Source organism: Pogona vitticeps, chromosome 3 (genome assembly GCF_051106095.1).
Source record: "Pogona vitticeps strain Pit_001003342236 chromosome 3, PviZW2.1, whole genome shotgun sequence".
NCBI lineage: Eukaryota > Metazoa > Chordata > Lepidosauria > Squamata > Agamidae > Pogona > Pogona vitticeps.
Genome location: NC_135785.1, coordinates 47226399 through 47238803, shown reverse-complemented (window position 1 = coordinate 47238803; position 12405 = coordinate 47226399). Strand labels below are relative to the sequence as shown.

Below are 12405 nucleotides of genomic sequence, written 5' to 3'. Positions count from 1 at the left end.
CAAGGCAAGATTTTGAGTGAAATAAAGATTTTAATTCATTAATATTATTCACAATCAGCAACTATTCACAGTCTGTGAAATAAAGAAGAGTATGAAGCTGTGATGTACGAATGGCTTTAACCGCCCATGGCAACAGTTCTAGCCAGTTGCAGTAGTAAAAATAAGTCAAGATGGTACTGTTGGATAGCTTAGTGTTTTAGGTATCTGACTGCAGAGCCAGAGACTGGGAGTTCAGTTCCCCAGTGTTTCCTTGACAGGACTCAATGATCTATAGGATTCATTTCAGTCTTGCAATTCTAAGATGATGATGATGATGATTGTATAAAGCAGTGAACTGTAGCCAGGATACACTCATCTATCTTTTTCTTGGCTGTGATATTTCTTTGTATATGTCAGTGGATATGTCCAGTCTTTCCTGCTTCCATATTAATCTACAATTCTTAAAACTGACACAAATATTAATAACTTAAATTCTTTGAATGTGTTTTCTGAAATAATATGTATTTTTAAATATATTTTCCTATAAGGACGTGGTGGCGCTGTGGGCTAAACCGCAGAAGTCTGTGCTGCAGGGTCAGAAGACCAGCAGTTGTAAGATCAAATCCACGCGACGGAGTGAGCTCCCGTCGCTTGTCCCAGCTCCCGCCAACCTAGCGGTTCGAAAGCATGCAAATGTGAGTAGATAAATAGGGACCACCTTGGTGGGAAGGTAACAGCGTTCCGTGTCTAAGTCACACTGGCCATGTGACCACGGGAGATTGTCTTCAGACAAAACGCTGGCTCTATGGCTTGGAAGCGGGGATGAGCACCGCCCCCTAGAGTCGAACACGACTGGACAAAAATTGTAAAGGGGAACCTTTACCTTTACCTTTTTTTCTAAATAGATATGCCCTAACATAAACATTTCACACAATCTTCAGGTGTTCTTTGGTGTAGCAAAGTGTAACCGGTTGTCTTCCTCCTTGCACATTCTTTCCAATGTAACAAATAGATACAAACTTTGTATGTAAGTGTCTGTGTCCAATATTTGCAGCTGCCTCATCATGACTAATTTGACTCTTAGCATACGATTTTAAGGGTGCATCTCATTTGATCACATTTTTAGAATTAGATTTATACTTGTTTTTTTAATATGTTTATTTAATACTGTGTCATCAATGAGTTTGCACTAGTTTGCAAAAATGAAGAAGAAATAAAACAAAAACACAGGTAACAGAGTAAATTCATAATTATATCTTGCCCTTCTGACCTAGCCTATACATATTCTATATGAGGCTACATTTCGAAGCGGCCTCAGCTGTATGTCGTGATGCAAGCAGTTGTTGGTTTGCTAACTTCTTTGAAACTTCTGTCTTTGAAAACTTTATTCTTGGTGGCTATTACTTCAGCGCGGAAAGTGAGCGAATTAGCTGCATTACGAGCTGATCCACCATATGTACAGTTCCACCCCAATAGACTTATCTTATACCCTGATATTTACTTCCTCCCAAAAGTAGTTTCAAGCTTTCTAGTTAACGAACCTTTGATTCTACCAACGTTATTTCCCAATCCGTCTTCAGATGTTGAGCACATGCTCCATTCCCTTGATGTTCGTAGAGTGTTGGCTTTCTATATTTCTAGGACCAAAGACTTCCGTACCTCTCCTAGATTGTTTATATGCTTTCATGGACCTAAAAAGGGTCAACAGGCCTCCTCCCAGACTGTATCCAGGTGGATAGTTTCAACTATTGAGCTGGCATACCAAATAGTGAGGAAGATTCTGCCTGTAGTACTGAAGGCTTATTCCACCAGAGCTATGGCTATGTCCACTGCTTGGTTGTGTGGCATCGACCTTGCTGACATCTGTCGATCAGTGACTTGGTCCACACCGATGATCTTTGCTTTGCACTACAGACTGGATGTCAGAGCCAAAAAGGAGGCAAACTTTGGAAGGGCTGTGCTGACATCTCTTCTGTCATGATGGCCTTCCTTCCGGTAAGTGAGCTTGCTAGTCACCCATTTGTGTGCATTCACAGAGTTCATGAAGAAGAAAGAGAGGTTACTTACCTGTAACCATGGTTCTTCGAGTCTGTGAATTCACACATTCCGCCCAGCTGACCCACTGTCCATCAAGGCTTGCATTTCAGTCTTGTAGTATTTGCTTTGGCAGCAATGGACAGTTGGAACTGAGGTACCTCAAGGCAGGCAGAGCATGCGCAACATGGGGAAATGTTTTCATTAGTCAGTTTATTAGCTCTAGAAGATTCCGAGTATTCCTGCGCAGGAGCAGTTTAACCCATTCATGTGAATTCACAGAGTACCACTCAAAGAACCATAGTTACAGGTAAGTAACCTCTCTTTTTTTCTTCATGAGAACATTATGGGCAGATACACTCAAAGAGTAAAAGGAAAAGCAAAACATAGCATCATCGAAGAGTATGTGCTTACCTTCTTGTGTATCCTTTTTTCTTAAGCTTGTATTTTGGGCCTTTCTAAGGATATGTCATTTTTGCCTGTTTTGTTCATATTCCTCCTCCATAGAAGCAGTAGTGATCCATCAGGATGCTATCTTACTTTACTTTAGCTATGGATAGACTAGCAACCAATCCCTACCCTGGGGGTATAGAAAGGGAGTAACCACAAATACTATATATAGGACTTAACATGTTGCAAACCTGCACAGTTGTTAGTTGAAGGCAACATTTGAAAATGTGCTTGGCAGCTTTTAGCTACTTATTTAAATGTTCTGTACTGTGGGCAGAGAGTAGATGGACAAGTGGTAGAGCAACAATAAGAACTATTGGAGAGAAATTAAATATAGAGAGCCAAAGTTTTCCCCAACCATTGGCTAGTACAACAGTAGTAATTATTTATTATATGATTTAGCTCCATTTCATTCAAGGCTATCAGAAAGGGTGATGACACCATATAACTATTGAGATGGGGGGGAATGAATATTTTAGCAAAGATTATGTAGTAACATATTAACAGCGTGTGCATTTCAGAAAAAAAAGATAATATACTAGCCAGTATATACTGAGTGATGAAAATCTTCTCTCCTTGATGTAGAGAGACATCTTAAATACAATAAAAATTATTTAATATGTTTAAAGATCTGATATGCTTTGACATAGCCTGCAGGAGAATTGCTACATTGGGCCTGGAATCTCTTAGAAATTGGAATAATGAATTTCTTTTTCCACCCCACTCCCCAATAAACATTTTTTCTATAGGTTTTCATTCTCTTTCAGCTACAAGGGACTTCTTGATTTCCTGTCATGACGATATATATTCAGACATATTTAATGGCTGAAATCTTGTTGCTTAGCATAATAAGTCACACTAGAGTAGGCTCATTCAGTCACTGAGGATTTGATAAGTCAACTCTTCCATGAGTTCCATTAATTCGAATGGGTCTACTCTGGTTGCAAATTACCATGCTAAATAAGTCACAACTAGATTCAATGAAACATGTGGAGGAGGTGACTTGCCAATTTACCTCTGATCCAGTGAGCCTATTCTAATGTGATCTGATATGATAAGCAACAGGATTTCAGTTAATATATTAATACTCCCACAGGATTTTTTATTTTATTTTAAAAGCTGTTGTTTTGCAGAGAAGGCATAATTCACTTATGAGATGCATCTTATTTTCTTCAGTTTATCCAGATGGAAGAGTTTGTATTTCTATTCTTCATGCTCCTGGTGATGATCCAATGGGCTATGAGAGTAGTGCTGAACGGTGGAGCCCAGTACAAAGTGTGGAGAAGATCCTTTTGTCTGTGGTCAGCATGCTGGCAGGTAGATAAGAGTAATTAATCTGCAAATATCAAACAAAGATAACAGAATAACAAGAAATGACTGGACTACTCTATTATTCTATGGCACTAGGGATCAGAAAGAATGAATTAATAAAATCCAGCTACCACATAAACTATAAAGGGAAGATGAAAATGAAGTAGCTCAGATTTTTTAATTGTTAGCTTTGATCAGTGACCAAACTTGTCCCCAGTCTGCATGATGCTCAGAGTGGCCTATCATAGATTAATGATGGAGTCACTTGTGGTCTTTGTAGTTATGGGAGGTAAAGGCTTAATTTTAAAGCATTTTCGTAAGCTGTAAAAATGCCATGGGTTGCTTTGGGCCTTGTGTAACTAAGATTTTCTTTTCTGTTGTCTTCCATTTCTTGAAATATGGTATTGAATATCTTTTCTAAGGGGCATTATCATTGAGTAACTACTAAGATGATTAAAATACAATTCATGACCAGTTTAGTTACTTCACAGTGCAAGACAGGCATGATGTATTCTGTGCCACTCAAATAACATGAAGGATGAACTATTCATTTTGGCATTGTAGTTTTAATCATCTGAAGTCTTGCTACTGTAAGGCCCTGTAGTAACATGTGCTTCTGTGCATAAACATCAGTTCAAAGAAGTATCAAGGGACTGTGTGAGAGATCTATTTATTTTATTTTTTTGAAACATTTCCCACTTCCAATAATTTAGCTTCAAGACAGCTGTGAGTCAGTAAGAATGAATTAGTAAAATCCAGCTACCAACATAAAAACAAAATACAAAGATCAAGGGAAGATGAGAATGAAGTGGCTCAGGTTTTTTAATTGCAGGCTTTGATCAGTGGCCAAACTTGGCCAGTAATTCTGCTTTGCTCCCTGCCGCCCCAGAGTTATTTACAGCCTCAGCATGAACAGTTCTATATTGCTGCTAGTGTCCCATACTTCGCCATTCAAGTTCCTTAATACTGTGAACTTGGGATATATTGTAAATACTTAAAAGCCAAGTTGTCAAAATGCTAAAGGTCTGTGATCCATGGATAATGTTTGTTACATTGTACATTGTTTTGGGAAACCAACAACACTTGGAAGTAGCAGGGAGGAAGCTGTAAAAGTACTGCTAGTTAATTAGTTGGTGCTTGCATCCCTTGTTGTGGAGCAATTTGTGTGACTGACACATGATGAGGAATACAAGTGGTGACTTTTTAATGTAGAGCAATCTACTGTTGTTGTTTAGGCTATTGCATATTGCTGTAACTCACTGATAGGATTCTGGTATTTATGATGTTCTTCTAATGGTTGTCATCCTTGTTGCCCAATGTGTTACTGTATTTGGCTACAGCCCTAAGTGATTCTTTCCCCCCCCCCCCGTTGATTTAATGTTTCTTGATGTCCCTTTTCAGAACCAAATGATGAAAGTGGAGCCAACGTGGATGCTTCCAAAATGTGGCGGGAAGACAGAGAACAGTTTAACAAAATAGCCAAGCAGATCGTTCAGAAGTCACTTGGTCTTTAAAAAACAAAGCAGACTGAAACATGTGACAATCAGAGTATTGAACTTTTCTCAGATAAACAGAGGGTGGTATGCTATGGTGGTATCAAAAGGCAAATCTGCAAAATATTTACTGGGTGTTTCCCCTCCTCATTTTTGTTTCTTCCTTGGGAAAAGGAGCCTCTCCCTGCCCAAGACTTGTTAGTGGATTTAGTTATTGTAGGAAGACTGCATAGTGCTGCAATTACTTTCCAGTTGTGGAAGCTTCAAAAGATTGTGTGTATCTCTTTATATTCAAATTGTTTTCTATTCAATTTCATTTCCATATTGTCTACTTGTTGGTAATGGGTTGAAAATTAGCATCATCTTATAATTTCTCAGAAGCACAAAGGAACATTAATGCTACGGGAATCGATTTCCTGGAAATGGAAAACTGGTCTTTTAAGAATATCTTATGTGACTTAAGATAAAAAGAAATTGTTGCTTCCTAAATACTGCAGAACAGCATCCTCAGAGTTAAATGAGAGCCTAGTTAAACTTTTGGACAAGATTATTTTATATGTAAATTACTTGCTAATTCTATTGGAAGTAAATCCAATAGAAAGTGATCAGTGTAATCATGATCTTGCTTTCAGGTACAGTGTTCTGTCGGCCTGAATGAATAACCTTAATTGTGACAGCTTTTGGGTGCCATCAAGCACAACCAAGTGCGTCTTGAGACATTTTGTTGAATTTGTTACAGTCCCATTAATGTTAATGTCTGACTAATCATTCCTAAAATTCCTTGAACAAGTATCTCTGTCTATAGTGGATGCTGGAAATAACATGTCGTCTGAACAGTATTGCAAAAAAAACTATCTCTACCAAGTTGTTTCTCTCTCCTGACTTGAAGTGTTCATAACTAGTATAAAGAGTTTATCTTCTGATAATACTCCTAAAGGAACAGAATCCAGTATGAACACTGTGGATTAGCAGGAGTTGGTGGGTTCTCAGCTTCATTTACTCTTGTATTCTTCAAAGGGTGCTGTGGGAAGAAGACTCTGTCTTGGTGGCAGTATAAATATACAGATATAGTGCTGTACTAGGAATGAACTATTTCATTCTTTTATAGTTGATAGTGCAAAAACCGACCCTTAAAGACATGTCCTTGCTGTGTATTTCGTGGTTTGTAATGGACCAGTTGACATCCACCCTCTGTTATGTATATCTGCTTAAGAAGTACATCTATCTAATGGCTACTTTGGACTGTCATCTTTAAGGTTACATTGCAAGAAAATCCATTAACATATCTTGTGTAAGCCTGCCTTAAACTGTTTATGTTTGAATCAAAATTTCAATGAAAGGATTAGGTCAATAAAATATATTTGCATCATCTCTATTCCCATGGAAATCCACTGTTCCCAGTGGAATCCATCCATTAAACTTCTGAGTGAAAAACAAAGGGCCACTTGAGATGTTAATGTATCATGACTTGCCATGTGGGGGGGGGGGAGTGCATGGAATCTAGTTGTTTGAAAGTACATCCCCATGAGAGTGATTTTCAGGTACAGAAGTGCCACTGAAATAATCTCTGAGTCACATTTAGACCTTTTCCCATAGTGCAATTTAGAAAGGGATAGAGAGTGGGATGTTCTTTGGGGTATCTGTGGGGTGGATAAGGAGGGGAGTAGTAGTGTTTGTCCAAAATGTCATTGACAGATGTTCTTGCTTTTCTCTGTGCACAGGTGCTTGTTCATTTTACAAGATGCATTGTAGCCTGAAGAGTCAAATACGACAGCAGCATTCAGAAAAGTGTGTATTGATTAATGGTTAAAAGATATGTAGGAAAGCTGTCCTACTCTTATACAGTATTCATGCATATTTAAAAATGTGTTGTTTATAATCGACTCAAATCTCTAATGAAAATAAATGAATATTTTCTTTAAAGGTACAAGATCACTTATATTTTTGTGGAAGAATAGGTATTATTTAAGTAAAAATAAATACCACATACCTGCTTCTCTTGAAGTATCTGAACCAATATTCATTTTCTCAAACTAAGGAAGACTAAGAGTTATGATGGATTAAAAAAACCAGATTAAGCGTTTTCCCTCTTTGTTTCAAAATCATCAGGAGTAGAATAGGATGGGGTAGATAGTGTATATAGAGTATACAGTGACAAACACAAAGGGCCTGAGAAATCAACATTTGCAAAACAAGTACCTTATCCTACAACCTTCTAGCTCCACCATTCTTCCTTTGGGGGGAAAAAAACTAGCAAACAGCACTGAACATTGATGATTTTTGCATTACATCATTTTAGTATCCATCCCCAAATCAATGGGATTGGTGAGTCTTGGTAAAACCATTCATTGTAAACAGATGCTACAGTTGCCAATTACAAAATGGTACCCTCTTCTCTCAACTAATAAAGTGCTTTTCTTACATGAACAGCTTGGGAAGCAATGTATCAGTTTTTGGGAGACAAGTTGTCTGTGTTTGTGTCTCCCTCTGGATCCAAATCTGTAACAAGTCTTTGAGGTTGGAGAAGCCCTGCTTTGATTTGGGCATCTCCAAAATCTGTCTGAATCACTGCTCTTTAGGTTGCCTGACTCTTAACCAACTTGTGTCATGAAACTCATTTCTTGTCAGGATTTTTTTCAAAATAGATATTACTATAATATGCATGCAAGTAACTTTTTAATCTATAAATTTCACCTTTTGTTTAGATTATTTGCTTTAGGCTTTGTAATTCTACCAGTTGAAAAGAATGCAAACGCATACCTCTTCTGTGCTAGAAAGGGCTGTGCCAAGACACACCATACACAGTCAACTGAGAAACATAAATTTATCATGCCCTCCCCTCTTCCCCCAGTGCTTCTTTGAAAGAACTAACTGCAGTATTAAAGATGTTGGAACCACATAAAACAGTTGTGGCTTAAGGGCAGGGCTGATCCCTAGATTCTTACTGCCGTCTTGTGTTTGGCCTGATTCTTACTTTGCGATTATTAGGCATGATGAAAGAGGTATGCATGTCCTACAATCCAGTTGGCATGCTTGCTTTGAAGTTACTACATGCACTGCAATTGACACCTGTCTGTAAAATGTTTTACGTCCCATTTTGTGTGAGAGGTCCTTTGTGTTGTGCCTTCAAGTCTGAACAGAACCACCTTATAGTGACCATAATAGGGCTTTCAAGGTACAGTAAGTGATATATTTAAGGAGCCAAGTCCCAGCCCATTTCTCTAACCACTACATCACATTGAGCATTGAGTATCCCAATGGATGGGGAACAAACTTGAAACACTACCATCTGCATCCAGCGCATACTGAAGCTAACCTTTCACACTGAAGTAGAAAGAACTACTGTTGGCTTATATGTCACTTTGGATTAATGAAAAGTGTTCGTTATACCAATTTCAAAGATGCTGTTACAACATCTGTAGAATAGAAAATGCAACAAAAGCCCATTGTAACCCATGGCAATGATTTACAATATATGGGTTACAAGGAGGGAACTGAAACTGATAGCAGTCAATTCATAAAAATGTTGTGTGATAAACTGTGATAAAGTTACAGAATCCCCACTGATATTGCTGGGAATCCCAGTATGGTGTTAGAGAAACCTGACAATTTTAGATTGCTCAGTATATGGTAAATTCCACAATTAGAGCCAAGTAATCTTCCAACAAACCATTTCCGTTTTTTACTTAAAAAAAAAAAAAGATAATATAGGTCATGTGGAATAATTGCTTTTCTGTTTATATTTGGGTATTAGAGACTGTTACCATTCAAAGATCTACAATTTATTTTTAAACAGGTTTATACTTTCCTGTATCACTAGATGGTCTTGATTACATCTACAGTTGCTAAATCAAGGAGGAAGGATGTATTTCTCTCTCGATCCATGGCACATGAAAACCTGATATAAACATAATCCTGAACTTATGATCCTTTAATTTAAACCTCTGGATTCATGCAATAATGCTAAGACTGGCTTTAATTGTTTGCAATTTGTCTGCAAATGTCTTTCACAGCTGCAAAGGCCTATACAGTGGACCCTCTACTTACGGAATTAATCCATATTGGAACGGTGGCTGCAGGTCGAAAAGTCTGTAGGTCGAGTCTCCATTGACCTACAATGCATTGAAAACCAATTAATCCCGTAACCGTTCGTTTTTGTTCCATTTTGGTGTTTTTTTTTTTTTCTGGTCTGTAGGTCGATTCTCTGGCTGCAAGTCGAACCTAAATTTTGTGGCCAGAGAAGTCTGTAACTTGAAAAGTCTGTAAGTCGAGCTGTCTGTAAGTCGAGGGTCCACTGTACTTTTGTCCTAGTTTAAGGGACCACAGCTGAATCCTCTAATTTTGTTATGCTTTTTGCCCACACATTAGCCCTAGCCCTCCTAGAAGGAATTCTAGCCCAGAAATTCCTGAAAGGCCATCATTACCCGTTAAAGGCATAGTGGATGGGTCTTTCTGCAGCAGCTTTCCCTACTTTTAACTTGGGGAGCAGCCTAGAAACAGTACCAGAAGTCAAGACCACAACTGTGTTAGACTTGTGTAGTTTTTATCAGATGTGTTTAGTCGTTTAGTCGTGTCCGACTCTTCGTGACCCCATGGACCAGAGCACGCCAGGCCCTTCTGTCTTCTACTGCCTCCCGGAGTTGTGTCAGGTTCATGTTGGTTGCTTCGCAGACACTGTCCAGCCATCTCATCCTCGGTCGTCCCCTTCTCCTCTTGCCATCACACCTTCCTAACATCAAGGTTTTTTCCAAGGACTCTTTTCTTCTCATGAGATGGCCAAAGTACTGGAGCCTCAGCTTCAGGATCTGTCCTTCCAGTGAGCACTCAGGGTTGATTTCCTTTAGAACTGATAGGTTTGTTCTCCTTGCAGTCCAGGGGATTCTTAAGAGCCTCCTCCAGCACCACAGTTCAAAGGCATCAATTCTTCGGCGGTCTGCTTTCTTTATGGTCCAGCTCTCACTTCCATACATCACAACAGGAAAAACCATAGCTTTGACTATTCGGACTTTTGTTGGCAAGGTGATGTCTCTGCTTTTCAAGATGCTGTCAAGATTTGTCATCGCTTTCCTCCCAAGAAGCAGGCGTCTTTTAATTTCAGGGCTGCTGTCTCCATCTGCAGTGATCATGGAGCCCAGGAAGATAAAATTTGACACTGCCTCCATATATTCCCCTGCTATTTCCCAGGAGGTGATGGGACCAGTGGCCATGATCTTAGTTTTTTTGATGTTGAGTTTCAGACCGTTTTTTGCACTCTCCTCTTTCACTCTCATTACAAGGTTCTTTAATTCCTCCTCACTTTCTGCCATCAGAGTGGTATCATCTGCATATCGGAGGTTGTTGATATTTCTTCCGGCAATCTTAATTCCGGCTTGGGTTTCTTCCAGTCCAGCCTTCCGCATGATGTATTCCGCATATAAGTTAAATAAGCAGGGAGACAATATACAGCCTTGCCGTACTCCTTTCCCAATTTTGAACCACTCAGTTGTTCCATGACCAGTTCTAACTGTTGCCTCCTGTCCCACATATAGGTTTCTCAGGAGACAGATAAAGTGGTCAGGCACTCCCATTTCTTTAAGAACTTGCCATAGTTTGCTGTGGTCCACACAGTCAAAGGCTTTCGCATAATCAATGAAGCAGAAGTAGATATTTTTCTGGAATTCTCTGGCTTTTTCCATAATCCAGCGCAAGTTAGCAATTTGGTCTCGAGTTCCTCTGCCTCTTCGGAATCCAGCTTGTACTTCTGGGAGTTCTCGGTCCACATACTGCTGAAGCCTACCTTGTAGGATTTTGAGCATAACCTTGCTAGCGTGTGAAATGAGTGCAATTGTACGGTAGTTGGAGCATTCTTTGGCACTGCCTTTCTTTGGGATTGGGATGTAGACTGATCTTTTCCAATCCTCTGGCCACTGTTGAGTTTTCCAAACTTGCTGGCATATTGAATGTAGCACCTTAACAGCATCATCTTTCAAGATTTTAAATAGTTCAACTGGGATGCCATCACCTCCACTGGCCTTGTTGTTAGCCAGGCTTTCTAAGGCCCACTTGACTTCGCTCTCCAGGATGTCTGGCTCAAGGTCAGCAACTACATTGTCTGGGTTGTCCGGGATATCCAAATCTTTCTGATATAATTCCTCTGTGTATTCTTGCCACCTCTTCTTGACGTCTTCTGCTTCTGTTAGGTCCTTCCCATTTTTGTCTTTTATCATGTTCATCTTTGCGCAAAATGTTCCTCTAATATGTCCAATTTTCCTGAACAGATCTCTGGTCTTTCCTTTTCTGTTATCTTCCTCTATTTCTTTGCATTGTTCATTTAAGAAGGCCCTCTTGTCTCTCCTTGCTATTCTTTGGAAGTCTGCATTCAATTTTCTGTAACTTTCCCTATCTCCCTTGCATTTTGCTTCCCTTCTCCTCTCTGCTATTTCTAAGGCCTCGTTGGACAGCCACTTTGCTTTCTTGCATTTCCTTTTCTTTGGGATGGTTTTCATTGCTGCCTCCTGGACAATGTTACGAGCCTCTATCCAAAGTTCTTCAGGCACTCTGTCCACCAAATCTAGTTCCTTAAATCTGTTCTTTACTTCCACTGTGTATTCATAAGGGATTTGGTTTAGATTATACCTGAGTGGCCCAGTGGTTTTTCCTACTCTCTTCAGTCTAAGCTTGAATTTTGCTATGAGAAGCTGATGATCAGAACCGCAGTCAGCTCCAGGTCTTGTTTTTGCTGACTGTATAGAGCTTCTCCATCTTTGGCTGCAGAGAATATAATCAATCTGATTTCGATATTGCCCATCTGGTGATTTCCATGTATAGAGTCGCCTCTTGTGTTGTTGGAAAAGAGTGTTTGTGATGACCAGCTTATTCTCTTGACAAAACTCTATTAGCCTTTGTCCTGCTTCGTTCTGAACTCCAAGGCCAAACTTCCCTGTTGTTCCTTTTATCTCTTGGCTCCCTACTTTAGCATTCCAGTCCCCTAGAATGAGAAGAACATCTTTCTTTGGTGTCAGTTCTAGAAGGTGTTGTAAATCTTCATAGAATTGTTCAATTTCAGTCTCCTCAGCAATGCTGGTTGGTGCATAAACTTGGATTATTGTGATGTTGAATGGTCTGCCTTGGATTCGTATTGACATCATTCTATCATTTT

General features: G+C 39.3%; 1 protein-coding gene across 2 annotated transcripts in view; it reads left to right on the top strand.

The window, feature by feature from the left end:
* The window catches only part of UBE2G2 (ubiquitin conjugating enzyme E2 G2), a 33049-nt gene extending 25852 nt beyond the window's left edge, over positions 1-7197 (top strand). For both annotated transcript variants that reach the window (XM_020787410.3, XM_078389309.1), the window contains 2 exons: positions 3640-3780; positions 5176-7197. In XM_020787410.3, the coding sequence (XP_020643069.1) occupies positions 3640-3780; positions 5176-5288 (254 nt within the window). In that variant the 3' untranslated portion in view covers positions 5289-7197. The remainder of the gene's footprint in view (positions 1-3639; positions 3781-5175) is intronic.
* Positions 7198-12405: the final 5208 nt, after the last annotated feature.